Below are 20878 nucleotides of genomic sequence, written 5' to 3' on the forward strand. Positions count from 1 at the left end.
CCATTCAGGAAATGGTTGGTGGTGTTTACGTTATTGTTAACTGAACTTAACAGCACGTCAACCGACGCCTATCATTTCTGGGGCATAATCTAGTGTGTAATACGTATGTTTATCACTATAGCTAATATTTAACCCGTGCCAGTATTCTAGAAAGTAGTACACAGGCGTAAGAAGGGAATCACAGCTACAGAGCCCCAAGGGAGACCCCGATGACACTGTTATCTGCTACGATCAACCACCAACGCGGAGACGGCCGCCTCATATCAGTGGTGCCGCTTTGCGGACAAAAATGTTTTCTGTTAAAAAAATATCCTAAAGATTTTCCAAAAATATTTATTTATTTATTTATTTATTTATTTATTTATTTATTTATTTATTTATTTATTGATTGATTGATTGATTGATTGATTGATTGATTGATTGATTGATTGATTGATTGTAGGGTTTAACGCGCCGACGCAACGCAGGCGATGAGGTGCGCCGTAGTGGAGGGCTCCGGATTAATTTTGACCACCTGGGGATCTTTAACGTGCCCCGAAATCTCGTACACACGCGCATTTTTGCTTTTCGCCTCCATCAGAAAAGCGACCGCCGCAGCCGGGAATCGAACCCGCGACCTCGTGCTCAGCTTCCAAAAATATTGACGCTTATTCTTCAATGTGTTAAAACCTTTGATCTATCTTGGGAACCATGACGTGTGCCCGACGACTGGGCCGTTGGGAAGGTCATTCTAATGTTTAATCCAGCAACAAACAGTTCCGTAAAATATCACTCCAACACACCTTGCAAAATTTTTAAACGTGCAATTTGCGCTACTAATCTGGTTAAATATTTCAAGTCAAAATTTTTCTTTAGTGCAACTCGATGTGGCTTCCGGGAGCACTAGATACGCGGGTGTATCGTTCACGCACAAAATTCACGCTATTCTTGATAACCATACATTCTACTGTGGATTTCATCTTTTCAGAATTCTCGAAGGTGTTCGTTAAAGGCTCCCAAACTACCTCTCTGTAAACTAAGTCACTTTAAAGTTGATGATGGCCCGCTTAATTCTTTTTTATTTAACCAGCAGCAGTATGTTACTATCAACAACTACGAGTTCCCCTCAATAAGCACCTTTGGAGTTCCGTAAGGTTCCCTGCTCGGCTCATTATTGCTCGTAATACACGGCAGCGTTACACGTAATTGCGTTTTTATACAAGATTAACTTTAGAGAAAAAAGCTAACAATGCATGCGCTGCATTCAGACCTAGACAGCATGTATACTTGGAGCGACAACTGGATACTGATTTTTAGTATCTCTATGTAAGGCAATGCGCATCACTCGCACGCCAAGCATCTCGCCATCCTACTTCATAAAAATCCTTTAACTGCAAGTAGTAGCTGATAAATATATAGGTGTTCACTTATCTGCTATCCTGACCTTGAAACCTTACGGTGACCGCTTAGCGTCGTGCGAGCGATGAGATTATATCGTTCTAGGGAAGTTTGTTCGGCGCGAGGGAGCGTTTCACTGCAAATCAATAGGGAGAGGGAGAACGATAGAGCGGAAAGGGAGAGTGCCGGCACTGTCCTGACTATCTTGTCCTTTGGTGTAAATTGTGCTTTCACTCGTGTGGGTTACATTGCCCGTTCCGCACGTATTCTGGTGGGCTCTGATACGTTACTCACGAGTGCACTTTCAGTCCCGGAGCCATACCTAGTCGATGGCTGCATGCGTCGCCATCGTTCTGTACTGCCTGCCGATAACTACTCACAGTTATATACGTGTTTCTGTTGAGCACTCTGTGTTAACCATCTCCCGTCAGGCCGATCCCACACCGCTGTATCTGTTTAACTTGGGTACAGTACATGCAGCCACCCGGTTTCAGTGTGGTGCCCCACAGAGGCTTGCCCACCAGTGGACACAAAAGGAATATCAATATTGTTGAATTGTAGTAAGAAAGGGCTCAATGCGATAGATGCCAGTAATGAAACTGCATATAGTTTATTTCCTTCATCTCTTTGTACGCCATTTGTGTCAACCGAGAGATATGTGTCAAAGCAAACGGCGCTAGTCAAGCCTCGACTTCATACCTCCGCACAATTGTTAGATGCTTGTGTGTTCGCATGATACACTTGGCATTTGTAGAGACCTGTTGCAGCCCCCGCGTGGCCTCGTCTGCGATGAGTCTTCTTTACACGCATGGGCACCACAAGACTGATTCATTTAAATGTCTGAAACGATTGGCAGTGCTTTAGAATTAACAGTGCTACCTCAGCACTTCAGTACATGGGACAAAAATAAAGCGTCTCATCACAACAACACGTCCAGGTCACACAGTAAAAGCCCATTGAGAAAACACATATACCATTACAACGTTGGTCGGCTTGTGGAATAAGCAGGTCGCCATCTCATCTTGATCCTGCAGCCTTGCTCAAAGAACGGTCTGTGGCATCGCTGGAGAGGCCGCTCTGGATGGAAGCAACTTACGGTCTATAAAGGGTGCTTCTTAAATCCGAACCCTCATGCTTTGCTCCGCAGACTTCATAGTCTGCTGAAAGATCTTACCAAATCATCAGCACCAGATGTGCAGTGTTTGGCTACTGTAACAGATTTACCGTGTCGATTTTGCGCGTCTTTCCACTTTTTTTGTGAGCGAAGAGCTCACAAAGAAGGAAGAAATTTGATTCCTATGCGTAACCATCGTCAGCAGCAGCAAGAAAAATGGCGATTATCACGCTCTGTACAAAGCAACGATAGCATGCATATTTTTGCGCACATAAGCCCGCTTATGTGGGATGTTTGAGTTTGTTGCCACATCATACACTCGCTTATATAGTTACCATTGCCGCACGAAAGTAACGGCGCTCCGCACACTCTCAGCTGCGTTTTCAATGTTACGCTTAGCGCGCATTCAATGCCGGGGCGCAACGTGTGTAGACGGTAGTCCCTGCTCCGACGTCAACTTTGTGCATGGATTCGTGGCAGGCGTACAGTTCTGTTCAAAAAGCCGTGTCCAGCATCCATATCCTCTCAACACATTCCGGCTGGTCAACACAGTTCATCGAATGGACGACAGAAGGGGAACACAGAGGCGCGCTGGCCGCGTGACGTCGCTGCGCCGGGGCCAATCACTCTCCCCTGGCCAGGCTGATGGGCACCTGCCAGGCCTCCATGAGGAACACGCATGAGTGGAACCTGTAGAAGATGACCAGCGGCAGGGCCACTCTGGAGATGATGCCCCAGGACACGGTGCCGTACATGGCCAGCTGCTGTTGGCTGGAGATGTGGTTGTGGCTCGTGAAGGTCTCCAGCAGCCAGAGCACCAGGTTGCTGAACATGAGGAAGGTGACGACCTGCAGCCCCGCTTTGCCGTTCTTCTTGGGCAGGCAGCGCATGGCGAGCCGCTGGGCGAACAGCGACTGCAGGCTCGCGAACAGGACCATGAATGCTCCGTCCAGGAGCAGAAGCAGGTGCTCGGAGCCGCGCAGCACGTTCGAGGCGCCGGCGACCACGCCGAAGGCTCCGTACGTGTAGACAGCGAGCAGGCCGATGCCCTGTAGGATCGAGTTCAGCTGGCTCAACCTGCCCCGCTTGTGGTAGGTGCCGCCGACTTTGCAGAGCCCGATCGCCGTGGCCATCACCGAGAGACCCTGGACGGCGCAGTGGAGCGTCGTGACGGCCGACAGGGTTTCCACTTCCATGTTTTCGTTGCTCAGCACGAAGAAGAGGATGAGGACTATGATGCCGGCCACGAGAACCAGGAGTCCGAGGAAGAGGCCCTTGCTGGAGCTCTGGCAGTCGAAGATGCGCTCGGAGCTGGGAAGCTCGATTTGGTCGGAAGTGGGGGAGGGCCTGCGGCCGTTGTGGTTCTTGCCCCTGGTGCAGTACGAGTAGTTGTCCCAGATGGTGTACACGACCACAGCGCCCACGACGCTGTACTGGACGACGAAGGGCGTCAGGAAAGGGGAGGCCTTCTGCCAGATGGCGCCCACGGTGGAGTTGTGCAGGCACCGTTGTAGCGTCAGCATGCGCTCCATGGGCATCTCCTCGTGGGACCGCCACAGGCAGTCAGACGTGACTGCATACAAAATTGTCCGCATTAATGACGACGTCGCTGATTTCACAAGCAGTAATGGGCTTTCTCGAATTACCAGTCCTGTTTCTGACGGTTGCCTTATAGGACCGGAAATCCCGTAGGAATACGTGGTAAAATTTAGTTGCGTGTTGCGTACAAGGCAAACCGCTTTCAGTCCGAAACTGATAATTGGATCGGCTCATTGATGAGAATATCTACTCATTAACGAGAATGTACAACCTCTCTAGCAATGTGCAACTCAAATACTCTGCGTTTTTGGCATTCGTGAACATCGTATTTTGTCATCCCCTCCTAAGGAAGCAAATGCTAACATACACATAAATACAAGAAAGACATCCAGGCTACATTTAATTTTCAAACGCGTGGGAATTAACTCATGGTTTGCACTATGAAGCAGAAATATTGCCACTTTTTGTATTAACAGCCTCTTGTTTCCACTATCATTCAAAGAAAGAAATGTAGGTATGGGCGTGGTTGGTGACAGATTCATTCAAGCCTATGCTCACTGGAGTTATCAGGGCAGCATTTCCTGCTTCTATCGCCCTATACATTGAGGCTAGTAGAATTCAAAAATCGAATTCGAATGGACATTTTACGGGCGGACATCACCTTCGCCGTGAGGTGCACCGCAGTGGTAACCAATGAATATATTTTGACTATTTCAAGCTATTTTATATAATATCAGCCGGAATTGCGCGCATAAGAGTGTGCTTGCGTTTCAGTTTCATCAGAAAAACAATTTTCGCAGCCGGGATTGTAACCCTAAACCTTTTCCCACGCAGCACAGCGCCTTAGCCTCGAAGTCATCGCGGCGAGGAGAATAGGAATAACTTGACAATTACACAAACAATAAAATTATCGTGCTGGTTTGCCTTAGTTTACCCTACCTCCTCAGGGACGAATTACCATTATAGCTATAGTAACTCATGAGTGTGATTATCAGCCAGCTCTGTTAGTTTTCCTCGTAAGTAACCCTCCTTTGCCAACTTCACTGCAGCATTGGTGTGCTTGCTGTGCGGCACCCTTTAAAAGCCCACCTTTATGGACATCAACAGCCAACATCACCTTACAGCCGGCACTCTGAAAAAAAAACACGCATAGAGGAAGCCTAATGAGGCGTGCGTAGTTCTTTAGTTTCGGTTTTTGAGCAGGATTTTGTATGCGTGCTCATCGGGGCCACCCGCTCTGGTGTTGCGGGAGCCCGCGAACAGGACCGCACCATGAAGGCTCTCACTATAAACTGGATTGTCACGGCCAGTTTCACCAGTCACCAAAAGGCCGTGCTACCTATTTACCGCCTCCAAAAAGTGGATGAAGAAGAACCGGCCAGTGTGGAAAAACGCGCGCAGGCGAGGGGGACGTACAGTAGGCCTTGTGCTCGCCCTGCTCGTCGATGACGTGCGTGGTGAAGTTGAAGTCCTTGGGCGGCCACGTGGACTCCCCGTCCTGCAGCACGTGGCTCTGGCGCAGCCACTCGCTGGCCGTCTCCCAGAGGAGCAGCTTGAGCCACACGGCCACGTTGGTCACCACCAGGTGCACCAGCACCAGGTGCCGGAGGCAGCCCAGCGAACGGGCCACGCCCTGCGGGGAGACCAGAGACCAGAGAGGCGGGGAGGTCAGAGACCAGGGCCAGGTGTCGCTACACTAACTATACCCTCCGTGAATGAACAAAATGGGATTCCCGAAAAAGCAGTGCGCTCAGCCACTCTCACCGGCCAGTAGCTCTGCGCAAACAGCATGCCTAGTGCGTACGCGCATTGGAATCGACCGAGCACAGCTCACCGCGCTAGGACTGCCAGAACTCTTAACGACTCATTCCCGAATATTTTGTGCAGTTAATGTTCGGTGTACGGACGCAATAAGTAAGCATCACATATCTTCATTTTAACCAGCCAATAGACATGATCCGCCCGGGATGAAAATGCGGCTCATTTACTACATCGTAAAATAATGTAGTTTCGGGGTGGATTTCAGCCTTTCGGGAGATACGTTACTGGCTAAAAAGTTTGGCAGGAACATTGCTAAGAACAGAGGGCTCGTGGCCACCACTTTCTGCAGCGCTCTGCAATGCACTACTACTACTAACGACTCCAGTATATAATGGTCAGAGACGCAGACCCGCAGGTGAAAATAGGGCTACATTATAACTATAGTCGTCGGGAAATTTGACTCTGCATTGTCTGGTACGCCGCGAAAACTTTTTTTACGACAACTGGAGCGGGTGAAACGGGAACCCTCCAGCGTGCGATGGGTTTCGTAAGCAATTTGCGACATCAACTTTCCTTATACGACCGTAGACTTTCAGCGTGTAATTTGCTGCTCACATGCGCATTGGCATACCGCGCACTGGCTCAATCCTGCTTCGCCAGCATGGACTGCGCGTATACTGCCCCACAGTTTCCTATGCGTTTTGATAGACAGATATGATTAACAGTGAAGAGCTTTAGCAAATCGTAATTTTTCGTGTCCGCAGTTAAAAATACCAAGAAATTTCCGAGCGCGCACGTGAGCGCGGGCTTAGCGGCGACCGTTCGGCGGTTGGCTGAACCAAGAAAATGCCGAGCGCTCGTGTGTACGTGCCTCGCGGCGACCGCCCAGCGTCCCCTGCACACGTTTGTCAAGCGAAGCATAGCCACTTAGGGAGATCTGGTTCGCCGTAATCGTGGCAACGCTTTTTCGGAACGCGGAAGACTCCAGCGATCACCGCAATCGTGGCAACATTTGCTGGGAACGAGGAAGGCAGGTCATAGCGTACGCCCCTCCAAGGTGATGTCCACTGATCATTACTTGCAAAAAAAAAAAAAATTGAAAGAAGCTGACACTTGGAGCGACAATGATGGGGTGAAGGTGGTTGCGGTAGCGAAGAAGCAGCAAATCGGCTGCAGTCGTGGACTTAAAACTTTCGTGATGGTCGTGAATTAGGTTACGGGCAGCTCCGCTACCTTCAAGTCTTACGCGTTAGTGTGAGCTTCCCTCATTTCTTTATCCACCCCAAAACACGTGAAAATGTGAGACCTAACATGTGTTCCGTACGATACCGCTAATACTTTGCTCCGGTTCATTGTGTCCTGCACAATGCTAGAACATTTGCGCTGCCTGTCTTCAGAAAACGATATAACAGCAGCAAATCTGATGCTGAAAATGAGAGCAGCGCGCCTTCTTGCCTCCTTTCTAATAAACATTTTCACATTTCTGGCACAATTTTGAATGCGTTCAGATAACAACCGCTTTGTGGGTCCCCTGCGCTATGTCCATTCAGGGAACGGAAACGGGTCGCGATCAGTTTTTTAGCCGCCAGCGGGTCGTCGCGATTCAATCACGCTGTGAATACCGAGCCCCGACAAGACTTGTGTCCTGAAGAATGCGGCTTCATTTTGTTAGTTGGTAAACTGTATCAAGCTTATAGTAAAGTCGGATAAGTCGAAAAAATTAACGTCGTTCCACTCCGCGTGAAGGCTGTCGGAAGTGCAGAGCAGTGATTCGTCATAATGGGCTGCATAGCGCTGTTATCCGCTCAATGTTACCACCCAATACTATTCAAAATTTCCGCCTTCGCAGTGCTCGCGCGCCCCCTGCCTGAAACTGCGCCAGCGGGCGTTCTGTTCTTTTTGTGCTCGCTTTTCCTCCCGCACGTTCCGGCATTGCAATGCCACTTTTTTTCGCTTACTATAGCAAAAACCAACCCAACGAGCGTTCCTAACTAAATGAACGTGGGCGCTGGCGGTTAATTACACATACTTTGCCTCAAATGTACCTGCAGTTTTCTTTGCGCTAAACAACGGGGAGATGTATGACAAACGCCAGCGGTTCACGAGTTTCGAACGCTTGTGACTATATAGACCGCTTGGCTTTCAAAGCCTGTGTGGGAAGCCGCGACGACAGTGCGCCGTGTGGCTCTAATTGGGTCCAGCAAGTGAGCTACGATGACAAGGCGAGCCCCTATAGGAGCTCTGCACTTAATAACTCCACACCAGCGCAAATCCGATACGCACATTGACTTATACGACGCTTCGATAACTGTGCATCATTGGAGTTGTGAGCTGCGTACGCGTGTGCGACTGGCATGCTTGTAGAAAATCTAAGGTCACTTAAGGGCAGGGTGCATTGTAGTTAGGCTGGGCTCTCCGTACACCCGGGCGCTCGGTCACATTTGCCACAATTATCAGAGCCAAGCATCTAAGCGGCCCTAGATTCGTATGCGCCATAGGCTCATAGCCACTCTTCGTGCAGCTTCTTTGTTATCTGCCATGTGTGTTCCACGCTTATTGCGGAAATCCTATGATGTATGCCAGTTTGCAGACCGAGGGAAAAATCAGCATAACTTAGTAGAGCCCGAATAAGGCAGGCATGTTGCTTAGACAGAAATAATCTTTGTAATTATCAGAAACTCCGCGGGGAGTGGGCGCTTTGCGGAGCGTGCGCGCTGAGTGTCCGACCTGCGCGTTCATGAAGACGAAGTGCATCTGCAGGAAGGTGAAGAGCGCGTGCAGCACGGGCATGGCCAGGTTCACCGGGTCGGTGCACGGCTTGGAGAGCGTGAAGATGGTGGCGATCTCCAGGCCGCACGACATGAGCGTCCCCAGGCCGAACACTGGGAAATGGGGAGCGGAGGAAGAGGGGGGACACAACGAGCACGGTTAGCCCTTGGCCGCTCCACTGCAGTTGCGCCCCGATGCTCCAGCAGTGCAAATCGTACACTAGCTGCACCTTTACTGTGCAGTGATTAGAGAGTTTTCATTTACCGTGTTACCGTGTTACCGTACACCTTCCGTTGTACCGGGACCAGACTGGGCACGGGTGCATTCGTTCCGGTAAGGTGGCTTATAATTCCGGTGACCGTTGGCCCGCCTCGCCGTGACCGCGCATTCGTTCCGGTGAAATGTGGTCCGCCTCATGGTGTCCGCATGCGCATGCGCGGTTGGGTCCAGGTACAACGGAAACGGTACGGTAACACGGTAAGCCAAAACTCTCCATTAATGGTCCTTAGGCTAGATAGGGAGAGCAGAATAATATGCGTCAGCTGAAGGCGACGCTCCAACTAAGCCCGATCGCGGACGATGTATTTTAACCAAAGAGGAATGTTCTACCCATTCTTGGCGTCACGACGCTTATCGTCACTACACAGCTCGTAACTATAAGCTGCACAAAACGACGGCTCTATACTACCTAACTTCGATTTTGTGCATGAAGGAGAAGCTGTGTGAAAGTGTTTTTGTCGCTAATTATGTCATTGAAAGATGGATTGAATGGTTCATCTCCTCTTTTCTTTTTTGAATATCGTTAGTGCTGAAACATTTCACAATAGATGACCTACAAGGGCCCTCTGACATGTCGTCGATGCATTCTGGCTAGACGTGTGCTGACGGAGAAGCGCTTCGAAATCCACTCGAGGTCACCTAAACTCACCCTGCTCTTATAAGACTCTTGCTTTTTTCTTCAGAATTTTAATGCTGTAGGGGGAATTCGTAAAAATAATGTTGTGTGTGTATCACAAATTTCGCATGTTCAGTTAGGAATTATATCTAATTATGAACTTCAAAGCTACGATTATCTTTGAACATATGAAATGAAACTCGATGTCCGCGACTTATGCGGGGGCTCAGTAAAAACGGTATTGGCGCGCATATTGCGCATTATTGAAAAACACCAATAAAGCGACGAATTCATTCTACCAGCGACCCAGAACTTCTGCTAGCGCTGAATTGGCGATATGTTGGTGCCTGATCGTTAATTGGGCCGTAGAAGACGCGCCTCACCGATGACTCCGATCCGGAGGTAGATGCTGACGCTCGAGCAGGACGTCATGACGCGGCCGCGGCGCAGCGCGGCCTCGGGGTCATGGGAAGAGTTTGAGTGCGGCTGTCCGGTCAGCGCGGGGCACCGGTCCACCATGGTGCTCACGTACACGCCCAGCAGGCACACTACCGAGCCACCCAGCAGGTACGCGTACAGGTACCCCTGCGCCGCAAGACACGCAGAAAAAGGGCGTTCGTACGCCAACCCTGTCGGAAACTCGGGCGACAAAGGAGGCACGGGTTGCGCCTTTTCAGAGGGCTCCGCATTAGCAGACAACTCTGGGCGGAGTTGGAGCTCGGGAAAGTAACCTCATACTAGTCAAAGCATGCATACTTGTTTATTCAAACGAAAGCAGAGGTCACTCAGGACAGGTGTCTTGACGCGATTATTAATTACATGCTTCGCATCCCCTGATCAACCATCGGAAGAATTTCTTCTAGTGCTTCTGTGATCTTTTTTTCTTTCATTTTGACCTGCAGGGCAAACTACGTACAAAAGCGGAGTTCTAAGTTTGGGTTTGTGTGCAGTCATAGTGTGCGGGATGACTAACCCTTAAATGACCGTGGTGTCACTACGTATCAGTGGCTCGAAGTATTTTTTTTTGAAACTTTACTGTTTTTCCTATAGATACTAACAATTATCGTCAGTAGTAACGTAGCTGGCTGAACTTCGTGGAGGCTTTTTGAAATCAGGTGCGTTGTTTTGCTGATGTTACCGGCATGATGAAATGGGTGAAGATTATTTTTCTCTCAGTTTCTCTCTTGGTGTTACTTATTTACGAGTTGCCCAGTTCGTTGGCTCACAGAAATTTCCCCTTGTAATCGTAGCCTTACTTGCTTTGAAGGTTTATCGCTGCCTGCGTCTTTCTCACTATCCTCCATAACTAATGAGTGAATAAATGTGATCATAGAATATATGTATTCACAAACCCCTGCCTTCAGCTAGTGAAAGTTTCTATACACTTATTTTGTGCCTAGTCTCGGATCGCCCCGATTCAATCGCCTAACAAACATGGCCCGTTTCGGATTTGTTGCTGCGGCTTCACTGCTATACACCCCTGCGAAGTGGCACAAGCTAACTCTTAGTGCAACATGAACCCGTGGAGTTACAGTCCTCTAAAATGGCAAAGCATTGAGATCTTGGAAAGTGAACGATAAGATGAGGAAAGAAGCTCTTCCTAGGTAGCGCTTCCCATAACGGTTCAGCATTCCATCGTCCGGCATTGGGTATAAAATAGCCACGTTAGGGTGACCAAGCTTACGGAGGTTTTCCCCCACCACTCGTTTGGAGTCTGTCGATGGTGCGTAAATAAAGCTGCCCAAGCCGCTCTTACAGACACGCATAAATCTGCATAAATACCTCTACGCTGTAACTTGTGCAGCTTGGAATAGGATGGTGATTGGCTTCTATGCACTTGAACGATGGTGAACACAGTTTATATTTATGACAGCGAATAAATATCAGCTGACTTGTGCAGTTACCCCGCGTAAGTTTCGGGCCCATGTTTACGTCAAAGCTCTCTCGTGTGCTACACTTGTTCTTACAGCGGGAAATAATAGAACATCGATAAAGCGACGCATGTTTTCCTTATTTCTGAAGCAGTTATTCTGCAGTAACTGCAACGTGTTCCCTTGCGCATGGATTAACTGCTCCCTCGATAACAAATCTTTCGAAAAATGTGAACACGCTACCTAGGAATGCAACGTGCGTCTCTTTAGTTTTTCCAGTTTGGCGATACTCACGTGGAAGCGAAGTAGAGGCACGGAGTTGTCCATGACCTCGGTGAGCACCAGGACCGTCGTGATGACCACGGCCATCCGCCCGTACAGTGCGCTCACCATGTTGCACGTCATCGACTTCGTACGCCTCCTGGTGCGATACGAACGGAAGGCGAGATGGATGTGACAAGTTTGCGTGGGTCGGAAATTTTCGCAGAGGAGGCTAATTAAAAGACAGTGAAAATTGTACATCTGCGTAGAGATGCGGCAGAATGTAGACGAGGCATGTTTTTTTACTTTTTCCGTTGCCTATCGCACGCAATGTTTAGGCCTTACTGGCCACGTTTCTACAGCGCTCCATTGCCCGATAGGACGTGAGAAGGAAGGCAGCACAGAAAAAGGAGAGACTCTCTTCATGAAAATCCTCTCTAGCTCCTCTGAAGACTTGCCTTGCTTTGTCGATGCTACTCTCTTTGCCGATTCCTATTTCCTTCTATCAGTTTTATATATCAGGCTATTGGCGCACTCCTCGGATAGCCTCCGTATTCCGATATAATTACAATTTTCAAAACTGGCCCCCTTCTTCTACTTGGAGAACTTCCTTTTTGTGCGCTTGCACGCACTTTATACTTGTCCCGCCACGAATACCATACACTAAACACTCGTTATGGCGAAATCGCTTTATTTAAATGGTCGCTTTACTCGAATTTTTCCAGTTCCCACTGCAGTGCCTAGACAGCAAATCCTCCTCGCTTTTCTTTGCCGTTTAGGTGTAGCCTGATGAGTCCCCACCCAAACGGCATAGAAAAGCGAGGAGGATTTGCACTCCATACGGATCCTCGGCTTTCACGTCGATCAGGACGGCACAGGTACAACGTGGCTGAAAACCATCACTACTCAAGCGAACCAGATCCTCCACATGATAAATAGGGTGTCCCTCAGCAATTATGGTTTAAAGGAACATGAAAGTTGCAAGGTGGTGGAAGCACTACTTATCTCCCGGATAATGTACTGCCTTCCTTACTACTATTTTACAGAAACTCAGCACACAAAACTCGAAGTAATTCTCCGCAACGCCACTCGTATCATAACAGGCACCCCAAAGTTCCCCCAAAATGACCTCTTATATGCACGAGTACGGATTTCTGGGCTAGTTGGTGATGCTTTGACGAAAAATTCATAGCGCATAAAAACAAGGACAGAGAAGAGGAGAGACAACACGGAGCGCACTTTCAACTAACTTTATTTGGAAGTCACGTACAAATATATACCCCCACACTTTCCCCACACTTACCCCCACCCCCACACTTTTTCCTCTTATATGCCACAGGCGCGCTCAATACACTCAGTGAGAAGATTGACACGCACCACCTCGCCCAAACCCAAAGACTACAAACGTCGCCTCAATGTCGTCTCATCCTCCTTGATCTGGGCCATAACATCTCGCAGCTCCAGCATATTCCACCAGAGCCGCCACCATGGTCATGTCCAGCCAACATAACCTTGAAGCCCATACCCAAAAATATGGGTCCAGACCAAGCAAGTCGCCTCGCTGAAAGGGCAAAACGCTACAACAGGAAGACATTTTCCCCAGGAACTACGGTCATTTACACCGACGCTGCGTACAACAAAGACACCAAAATCGGAACGACAGCTTTTCATAGCGACGTCCTCTCCGCAGTAGCCAAGTACGCACCCGCACCATCGTCGACATCACTGGAGCTTCAGGCTATTGTCAACGCCATAGAAGCATACCAAGATCAAACAAAACTGGTCATCATCACGGACAGCAAATCGGCCATTCGCAATTTACGAGAGAATCACATGTACCCCCACATGCGCTACACACTCACCAGCATCACACATAACCACCCCGAGCTTCATATGGGTCCCTGGACACGCAGGTGTAAAGGGGAATGAGAAGGCCCATGCCTTAGCCCGAGCTGCTCTCTATGATCCTGGCACCCCAATACCCTGGCCTCGCTTCTATGACCCAAAAGAGCACCGCCGACAAATGCATCAGACTCGCAGAAAGTACTTACGGGACGTCAGAGATCAAAGAACCACCCTCCCCTACCCCAGAAAATTCTCCCGCCCTGACGCTGTCCTCATTCGACGAGCACAAACCGGCACGCTAACAACAAAACACATACAACACTACATAGACGGGCTTCCAGGCACACCAAAATGCTCCCACTGCGACCAATACCCCAACAATGAACACACCCTCTGGACATGCCCAAACATACAAAGCACCCTGAGATCTTCCCTGCAACCTATTCCGGCCACAAAGCGCCCTACTTTCTGGGAGGCATGGGTCACACCCCCTAAGGAGCTTGAAGAGCTCTGTTGTACCACACCTGTGAACCACATTAAAAACACGCCAGGACCGTAGACAGCCAGGACTATAGCTGGGACTATAGTCCCTATAACCCAAACAAGAAGCCGAGCAGTCCTTTGGACACAGGTTTCAAAATAAAGTTAATCTCTCTCTCTCTCTCTCTGCCTCTCTCTCTCTCTCTCTCTCTCTCTCTCTCTATATATATATATATATATATATATATATATATATATATATATATATATATATATATATAGTAAGGAAAATGAGGGGCTCGTTGAGGAAATACAGAAAGATAGGTCAGCAGTCTACAACGCCAAAGGAGGCATAGGGGTGTGGTTAGGCTCTTTTTCTTTTTCACTACGGTTAATGAAGTAAACATTTTTTTTAAATATACAGAAGAAAGAAAGAAAGAAAAACACGCGCCCAGAGTGGGGACCAAACCCACGCCTTTCGATGTTTTTCTTTGTTTTTCGATGTTTTTCGATGTTGCGCGTGTTTTTCTTTCTTTCTTTCTTCTGTATATTTAAAAAAAATGTTTACTTCATTAACCGTAGTGAAAAAGAAAAAGAGCCTAACCACACCCCTATGCCTCCTTTGGCGTTGTAGACTGCTGACCTATCTTTCTGTATTTCCTCAACGAGCCCCTCATTTTCCTTACTATATTATTCTGCGAAAGCCTAGCGAGGGTCTCGGTTCTGGCAGCCTTGATGCCTAGGTCGCATAAGAGGGCTTCCCGCCAGTTACCCGCTCATGACAGGCTGTAGACGTTTGAGTCACGCCCCGGGGGTTGAAAAGAAGGTCCCCTTCTCCCCGTGTAGTCAGAGTGGCGCTGGCTAGCACCCTCAAGCGTCAGATACAATTCTAGTAAATATAAATAGCCCAGAAAGTGAAGGAGAACACAGTCGCCCAGATAGCCGAATTGGTAAGGCATTCGACATGTTATCGAAAGGCGTGGGTTCGGTCCCCACTCTGGGCGCGTGTTTTTCTTTCTTTCTTTCTTCTGTATATTTAAAAAAAAAATGTTTACTTCATTAACCGTAGTGAAAAAGAAAAAGAGCCTAACCACACCCCTATGCCTCCTTTGGCGTTGTAGACTGCTGACCTATCTTTCTGTATATATATATATATATATATATATATATATATATATATATATATATATATATATATATATATATATATATATATATATATATATATATATATATATATTGCTTTTATCAAAGTACCGCTTTTAACGAAGTCAGTTAATTTCCTGTCAGGTGGCTCCGAAGTAGCGAGGTTGATTACTTTATGTGTGTACCTACCTGCATTTGTTGGAGCCCTGCGAAGAGTCGGCCGACGCCTTTCGCGGCTGGCCGAACGAGTCGTCGTCGGGGATGGCGAAGGGCGCACGGATCTCAGACAGGCTGCTGCCCCCGTGCCGCAGCAGGCTCGAGTCCGGCTCGGCGTCATGGACAGGCGGCGGCAGCGGCAGCGGCGGTGGGGGCGGGAGAGGCGCCGTGGGCATCTCGAACGCGTCTCCGCCGTCTTCCTCGTGGTATGCCCTGAGCAGGTCCCCGTTGCGCGTCGACGACTGGTGCAGGGGCTCAGAGGAGCCGTCGTCCGCCGGTTGGGCCACCCCGGTGCGAAGCATGGCGCCCGCGCGCTACGGGACCCCGCTGCTGCTGCTGATGATGATGATGCTGATGCGCAGGACACCACGCCTCCGGACACGCTCCGGCCGCGCGCTCGGGCGCCGCTACGAAAGAGGACAAGGCGAAAGGCAAGCGGGTGAGGAGTAAGCCTACTTGAGTGTCTCGTGAGCGATTTAAGGAATCGGTTCGTTAATGAGAAACGATGCAGAAGGTTAAAAAAGACACTAAGGGCAGTCCAAGCTACGAATGACAGACAGACAGACAGACAGGCAGACAGACAGACAGACAGACAGACAGACAGACAGACGGACGGACGGACGGACGGACGGACGGACGGACGGACGGACGGACGGACGGACAGACAGACAGACAGACAGACAGACAGACAGACAGACAGGCAGGCAGGCAGGCAGGCAGACAGACAGACTAATGAAGCAGGTAGCAGAAAGAGGTTGTGTCTCCAAGACAAGGAGCGGAAACGTTCGTGCCGGATAGGGAGTAAATGGGTCTAAGTAGAGAAAAAGTAGAATATGGACATAGATATCAAAGATTAGGAAAGTCAAGTCAGATTTAGTTGAACTGCCACACAATTTTTGAGGAAAAAAGAAGAACGTTTTTAGGTGGCTACTATATCTGTTATTATTAAGACCTTGGTACCATTTTTTCAAAGCCGCCGCTATCTATTACCGCTGTAATCAATAGCCGTTATAGTGCTATGTTCTGAATGTCGCCGTTGCCCTGGTTGTTATACAGTTTTCGTTACCTCGTCTTGCTTCTTGTGTTGTTTCTTTGTGTCCTGACACAATTGTTTTATGACTGGATTCATTTGCAGTTTGTCTCCTCTTTACTGCACCATACAGTGTGTGTTCGCTCTTGGCCCAGTGTACTTAGAGTGCTTTAGTTGTGTTTCCTGGGTGTTTAGTTTCCAGATGATAGTTCTATTCTTTTTTTCTTCCTAGAGCAAGTAACCGGGGCTGTGAACAAGCGCCAACATCTCTTTGTTTGCATTCAAAGACAACGCATAGTCTTATCGATTCCAAATGCAGACCACTTCATTGAATTTTCGCAGCCAGAAAAGAAGGCTGCTCGTATTGCTAACACTGGCGTACTTAGATTGGGTAGGGAGCATTAGCTTTTGGGAGGAAAGTACAGCAGTAATAAGGCCGTACTGAAAGTATCACAAAATTCATTGGCTACAGCTTCCGTAAAACGTAATTTTCTCTCCGAAGACCGAGCGGCTGGACATTGAGAAGGCTTTTGTTTGTTGTTTTCTTTTTTGTTTTAGGACGGCAGAAAGAACGCCGAAGTTATATCGAATGCTACCAGATGACCTCAAAGGGTTTGTTTTATTTTGTCTTACTTTATTTGCGAGCTTGAAACGAACACAGCGTACCACGCATCGTTTGACCGGAGTGTAAAGAGACAAAAATCGCCGTCACTACAGGCGGGACGCTGCTGGGAGTTTACGAGCATACTTTTGATTTACTTTTGTCGCGCAGCTCACGCGAAAAGATAGCGTACAGTCTGACACTGCTCGCCTCCCACCCCCAAGGCAAGAAAAGAGGGTGGGGGTGTGAAGGGCAATTCCTTTCTCGAAATGGGGCTTGTCGGACGCTTTGCTGTACGGTCACGGGACGATAATAAATGAATCCCTCTCGGGTTGGTATCAAGACGGGAACAAGTTTCAGTTTCCCCAAGAAAGGACGCTCGCTGCTATGGCTTCGTGAACTGAGAAGAGAAAGAAACAAAAAAAAAGGCGAAATTATTTGTGGATGTTGGGCGCAGCTGGACGCGAAGCCAGCCAAGTTGTTCAAAATAAAATAAAACTTTGTAGGAAGCGCGGCGTTCTTCCACTCCGAAGTGAAGCCTACCCTTACCGTCGAGTGAGCTCTAGGAAAAGATACTTTGCACACGAAACTTTTGAGGGTAACTTTTTTTGTTCATTTCTGCGTGTATTCTGCAAAAATAAAAAAAAAGAAGGCAAGTTTCTTTGGGGTGGGGTGAAAGGTGCCGGAATCGTGAAGATGGCCGCACATTTCACACGTCAGTTTGAGTTTTGGAACTCGACTCACCCTTTTGTTATCGCAACGCCTCGGGCACCGGGTGAGTGTACAGTTTGTAACGTTCGCGAAACGATTGGCGTGACCTGCGCTCAGCAATCATGGTTTCGATGGTTAGAGAAGACGCTCATTTTTGCGACAAGGCGTTTCAACTAGGTGTCAAGAGCCTTATTGGCGTTTCTTCGTGCGTGAATGTTACTTATAAAATCATCGTTTGTGACGGCTCAGAAAAATAACCAGAATAAATGACAATTCCTCAATCCTTTCAGGAAAAAAATCGTGTAGTGCGTGCCTGTGTGCGTGCGTGCGCCCTCGCTCGCACATGCGTTCATCGTTTTTACATTTTATTTATAATGCTGATTGAGTTTTGTCGCCATCAAATATGTCACCATTGTCGTCATTGTCGTCACCACGTCACCACATCTCCTGTCCCCCCAGCAATGGCCATAAGCATAGATCGCCGCTGTCGTCGTGAACACTCACACACAAAATATCGGAGCTTGCGCTACTCTGTCAATCGCGGAATATAATTTACCACGGCGCCGCTGTATAACAGGCCAAAGTTACTTCTTTCAAATGGCATCGCAATCGTTTCCAGCCCTAAACATCAATCCGTAAGCTGTACCCCCCCCCCCCCCCCCCCGCCGCCTTTGATTGGGCAGATACATAGACTTGAGAGGGCAAGTATACATTGAGGGGACATATGTGCGTGACTTTTCTTAATTTTAGTGCACCCAATTTCCGTTGTGTGTTTTTATTATGTGTGTAGATTTACTTCGTTTTTTTGCGAAGCATTTACGTGCATTATATATGTACGGGTGGCATTATTGAGTAAGTGTTTGTGGCACATTAAAAGGTAAAATCGACAGTTAAGCTAGTTGGTGTTGATACGTCGTGAAGTAGTGCTTGAAACAGGACGAAAGCAGATAAGGCACACTAGCGCCGTTATGTGCGTCTTCTCTGCCTTCGTCCTGTTTCAAGCGCCACTTAACGATGCTCACGTTACATCCCCACCTTTTTATCTTGTCTGTATAAAGACGAATCTTTGTATAACATGGGTTCGAATGCTCGTGCCCCCTCCCCAAGTGATGTTTCCCTTGGGCTTTTGAAGATAAGATAAATGGTAATTTTGTGCGTTTTCACGCGACGCGTCGCCCTGGTTACATCGGTGTAAGGAAGTGTTGAAGCCAGATTATTTTTTGGCGCCTTCCTTTATTTTCCTTTTTTATTATTCGCTGGCGGGGCAATCCGTGAAAATAGTGGAAACGCTTTGTCTAAAAGTGGACGCGCTCCACGCTCGCCGGCCGCCTCTCAACTCACGTCGAGAGCAGTCTGTGATGATTTCCACCCAACCGGCAAAACCGCTTCCGCTAATTGACTATAGTCAGAGTCACTGTCACACCAGCTTCACAACCCACGAAACGAGCACTATGTCGTTATTTTTACCCAAACGGCTACACCGATTCCGCTCACTGACTAGCTCTGGCACAGGTGGTGTTAACGATTGATCCCTCTTACTAATTACAGATGACCAAACGTAGCTCTAGCGATGGCTACGTCAGCTGTGGGTTCAGTGAGCGGCAGCGGTTTCGCTGCATGGGTCAAAATCAAGGCATACTGCTTTCCCAGTGACTTGTGAAGCGAGTGCGAGGTACAGCTATCAATGATTGTCAAGCACGGCCACTAAATAAACTTTAGCTTCTAGGATCCTGGTACCTCCGACGTACAATGCGCGGCAAATAAAACGCGAACACGAAAATTTGAGTCAGAACACGCAAAATTGAAATATACTGTTCGTTGTGGTCTGACGTGATGGCGCGCTATTTGCATATTCGGAAAGCCACATTTCCGGACTTTGTTTTTGTAACCAAGCCACGCGTCATTTTAACTTGTATGGAAAGAAATCGCGCTATTTGCGTGTTCTGATTCACATTTTCGTGTTCGTGTTTCATTTGCCGCGTATTATATACCTTTAGCTTCTAGAGTTGGAGTACCTCCGACGTATACCTTTTGCCTCTGCAGGATCGGGTTGCGTGCGACGTACCTTTAGACACAGAGTAGTAAAAGACACACCCAGGACCTTTTCTTGGTTCGCCGCAGGTTTCTTTAAGTTTTGCATTGAGCGCATTCAAGCGCCACGTGCGCTATGAGGCGTGCCCAAGCGGAGTTCTGCATGCTTCGGAAGGGGGCTTATTCAGATTAGGCCGCACAACACACTGAACGCTGCAAGCGTTTGAGCGGCCTGCGAGCCGGCTTAGAAGGATTTAAGAGACTAAAATTCTAGTTGAAGCGTTTGATTTTTGCTCATTTCGTTTTAAAACTTCTAGTTTGAGCGAACCTGTAGTCTCACGGGAAGGTAGACATCCACTGTTTTTCTTCCCGATCTTTATCTTGAATATCCCTGGTTTTTTACTGACCCCAACATCATCAATTGGCACCTATACTCTTAATAAAAAAGGTCGTAAAAAGGTAGTAACGGCCGTATTTACTAACTCCTTACGAACCTTACTACCCCGCGGTTTTGTACGTAGGCTCTGGCACTAACAACTGCATGGTTAGTAAATTAACTGAGTGTAGGAAGTGGTAGCACTAGATTTAGGTCGTGCTTATGACTAGGTTGTGCATGGCCAGTTAGTAAACGCATGTAGCTCAGAAAAGTGCTATCGCTGGGACTTTACTAGTTGGGGTAGTGGTTCTTACTGCCTGCTTCGGTTAGTAATTATGACAAGTGCTACATTTACTATACCTCCAGTTACTAAGTACCTAGCGTATACTGGGACAAGTAACTTGTTAGTATTCCATTAGTGAATGCTCCGACCTTTTTTTTTTAAGAGTGTACGCTTAGGGTCATGTTGGACCTCGAAATTACATATACGGGCTGTTATAGAAATCAGTGCAGGATTCACGCAGCACTGGTCTGACCGTTTAGCTGTATTTGCATTGCATCCCTGCAGATTGGAACCGGGCTCTAAATAACACATACACTGATTGTGTTTTGAGAACGCTCGCGACTGCGTTCTCCGGAGCGATATCACTCTCTGCATTTAGCTTAGCCTCTTCTCTTTACAACTTCTCCCTCACTGGTTCGACTACTGCAGCACCAGTGAGGGAGAAATTCGACTACTGTTCAACTATTCGACTACTGTCGCACCAGAGATAATCGTTTGCAGCTTGTTCCTGTGTTTCTGCGTAAACTCTCTCGGCCTAATCAACGAACGACAATTAACTTAACCCTTTCGGC

General features: G+C 48.1%; 1 protein-coding gene across 3 annotated transcripts in view; it reads right to left on the reverse strand.

Moving 5' to 3' along the window:
- Positions 1–1962: 1962 nt before the first annotated feature.
- The window catches only part of LOC144174556 (proton channel OtopLc-like), a 72726-nt gene continuing 53810 nt past the window's right edge, over positions 1963–20878 (reverse strand). For all 3 annotated transcript variants that reach the window (XM_077703324.1, XM_077703323.1, XM_077703322.1), the window contains exons 2-7: positions 15248–15681; positions 11621–11747; positions 9839–10040; positions 8519–8673; positions 5447–5663; positions 1963–4064 (exon numbers count right to left, since the gene is read on the reverse strand). In XM_077703324.1, coding sequence (XP_077559450.1) covers positions 3115–4064; positions 5447–5663; positions 8519–8673; positions 9839–10040; positions 11621–11747; positions 15248–15576 — 1980 coding nt within the window. In that variant the 5' untranslated portion in view covers positions 15577–15681 and the 3' untranslated portion in view covers positions 1963–3114. The remainder of the gene's footprint in view (positions 4065–5446; positions 5664–8518; positions 8674–9838; positions 10041–11620; positions 11748–15247; positions 15682–20878) is intronic.

This window comes from Haemaphysalis longicornis, unplaced genomic scaffold (genome assembly GCF_048455015.1).
Source record: "Haemaphysalis longicornis isolate Haplotype H1 unplaced genomic scaffold, Haemaphysalis longicornis Haplotype H1 scaffold_3, whole genome shotgun sequence".
Lineage (NCBI taxonomy): Eukaryota > Metazoa > Arthropoda > Arachnida > Ixodida > Ixodidae > Haemaphysalis > Haemaphysalis longicornis.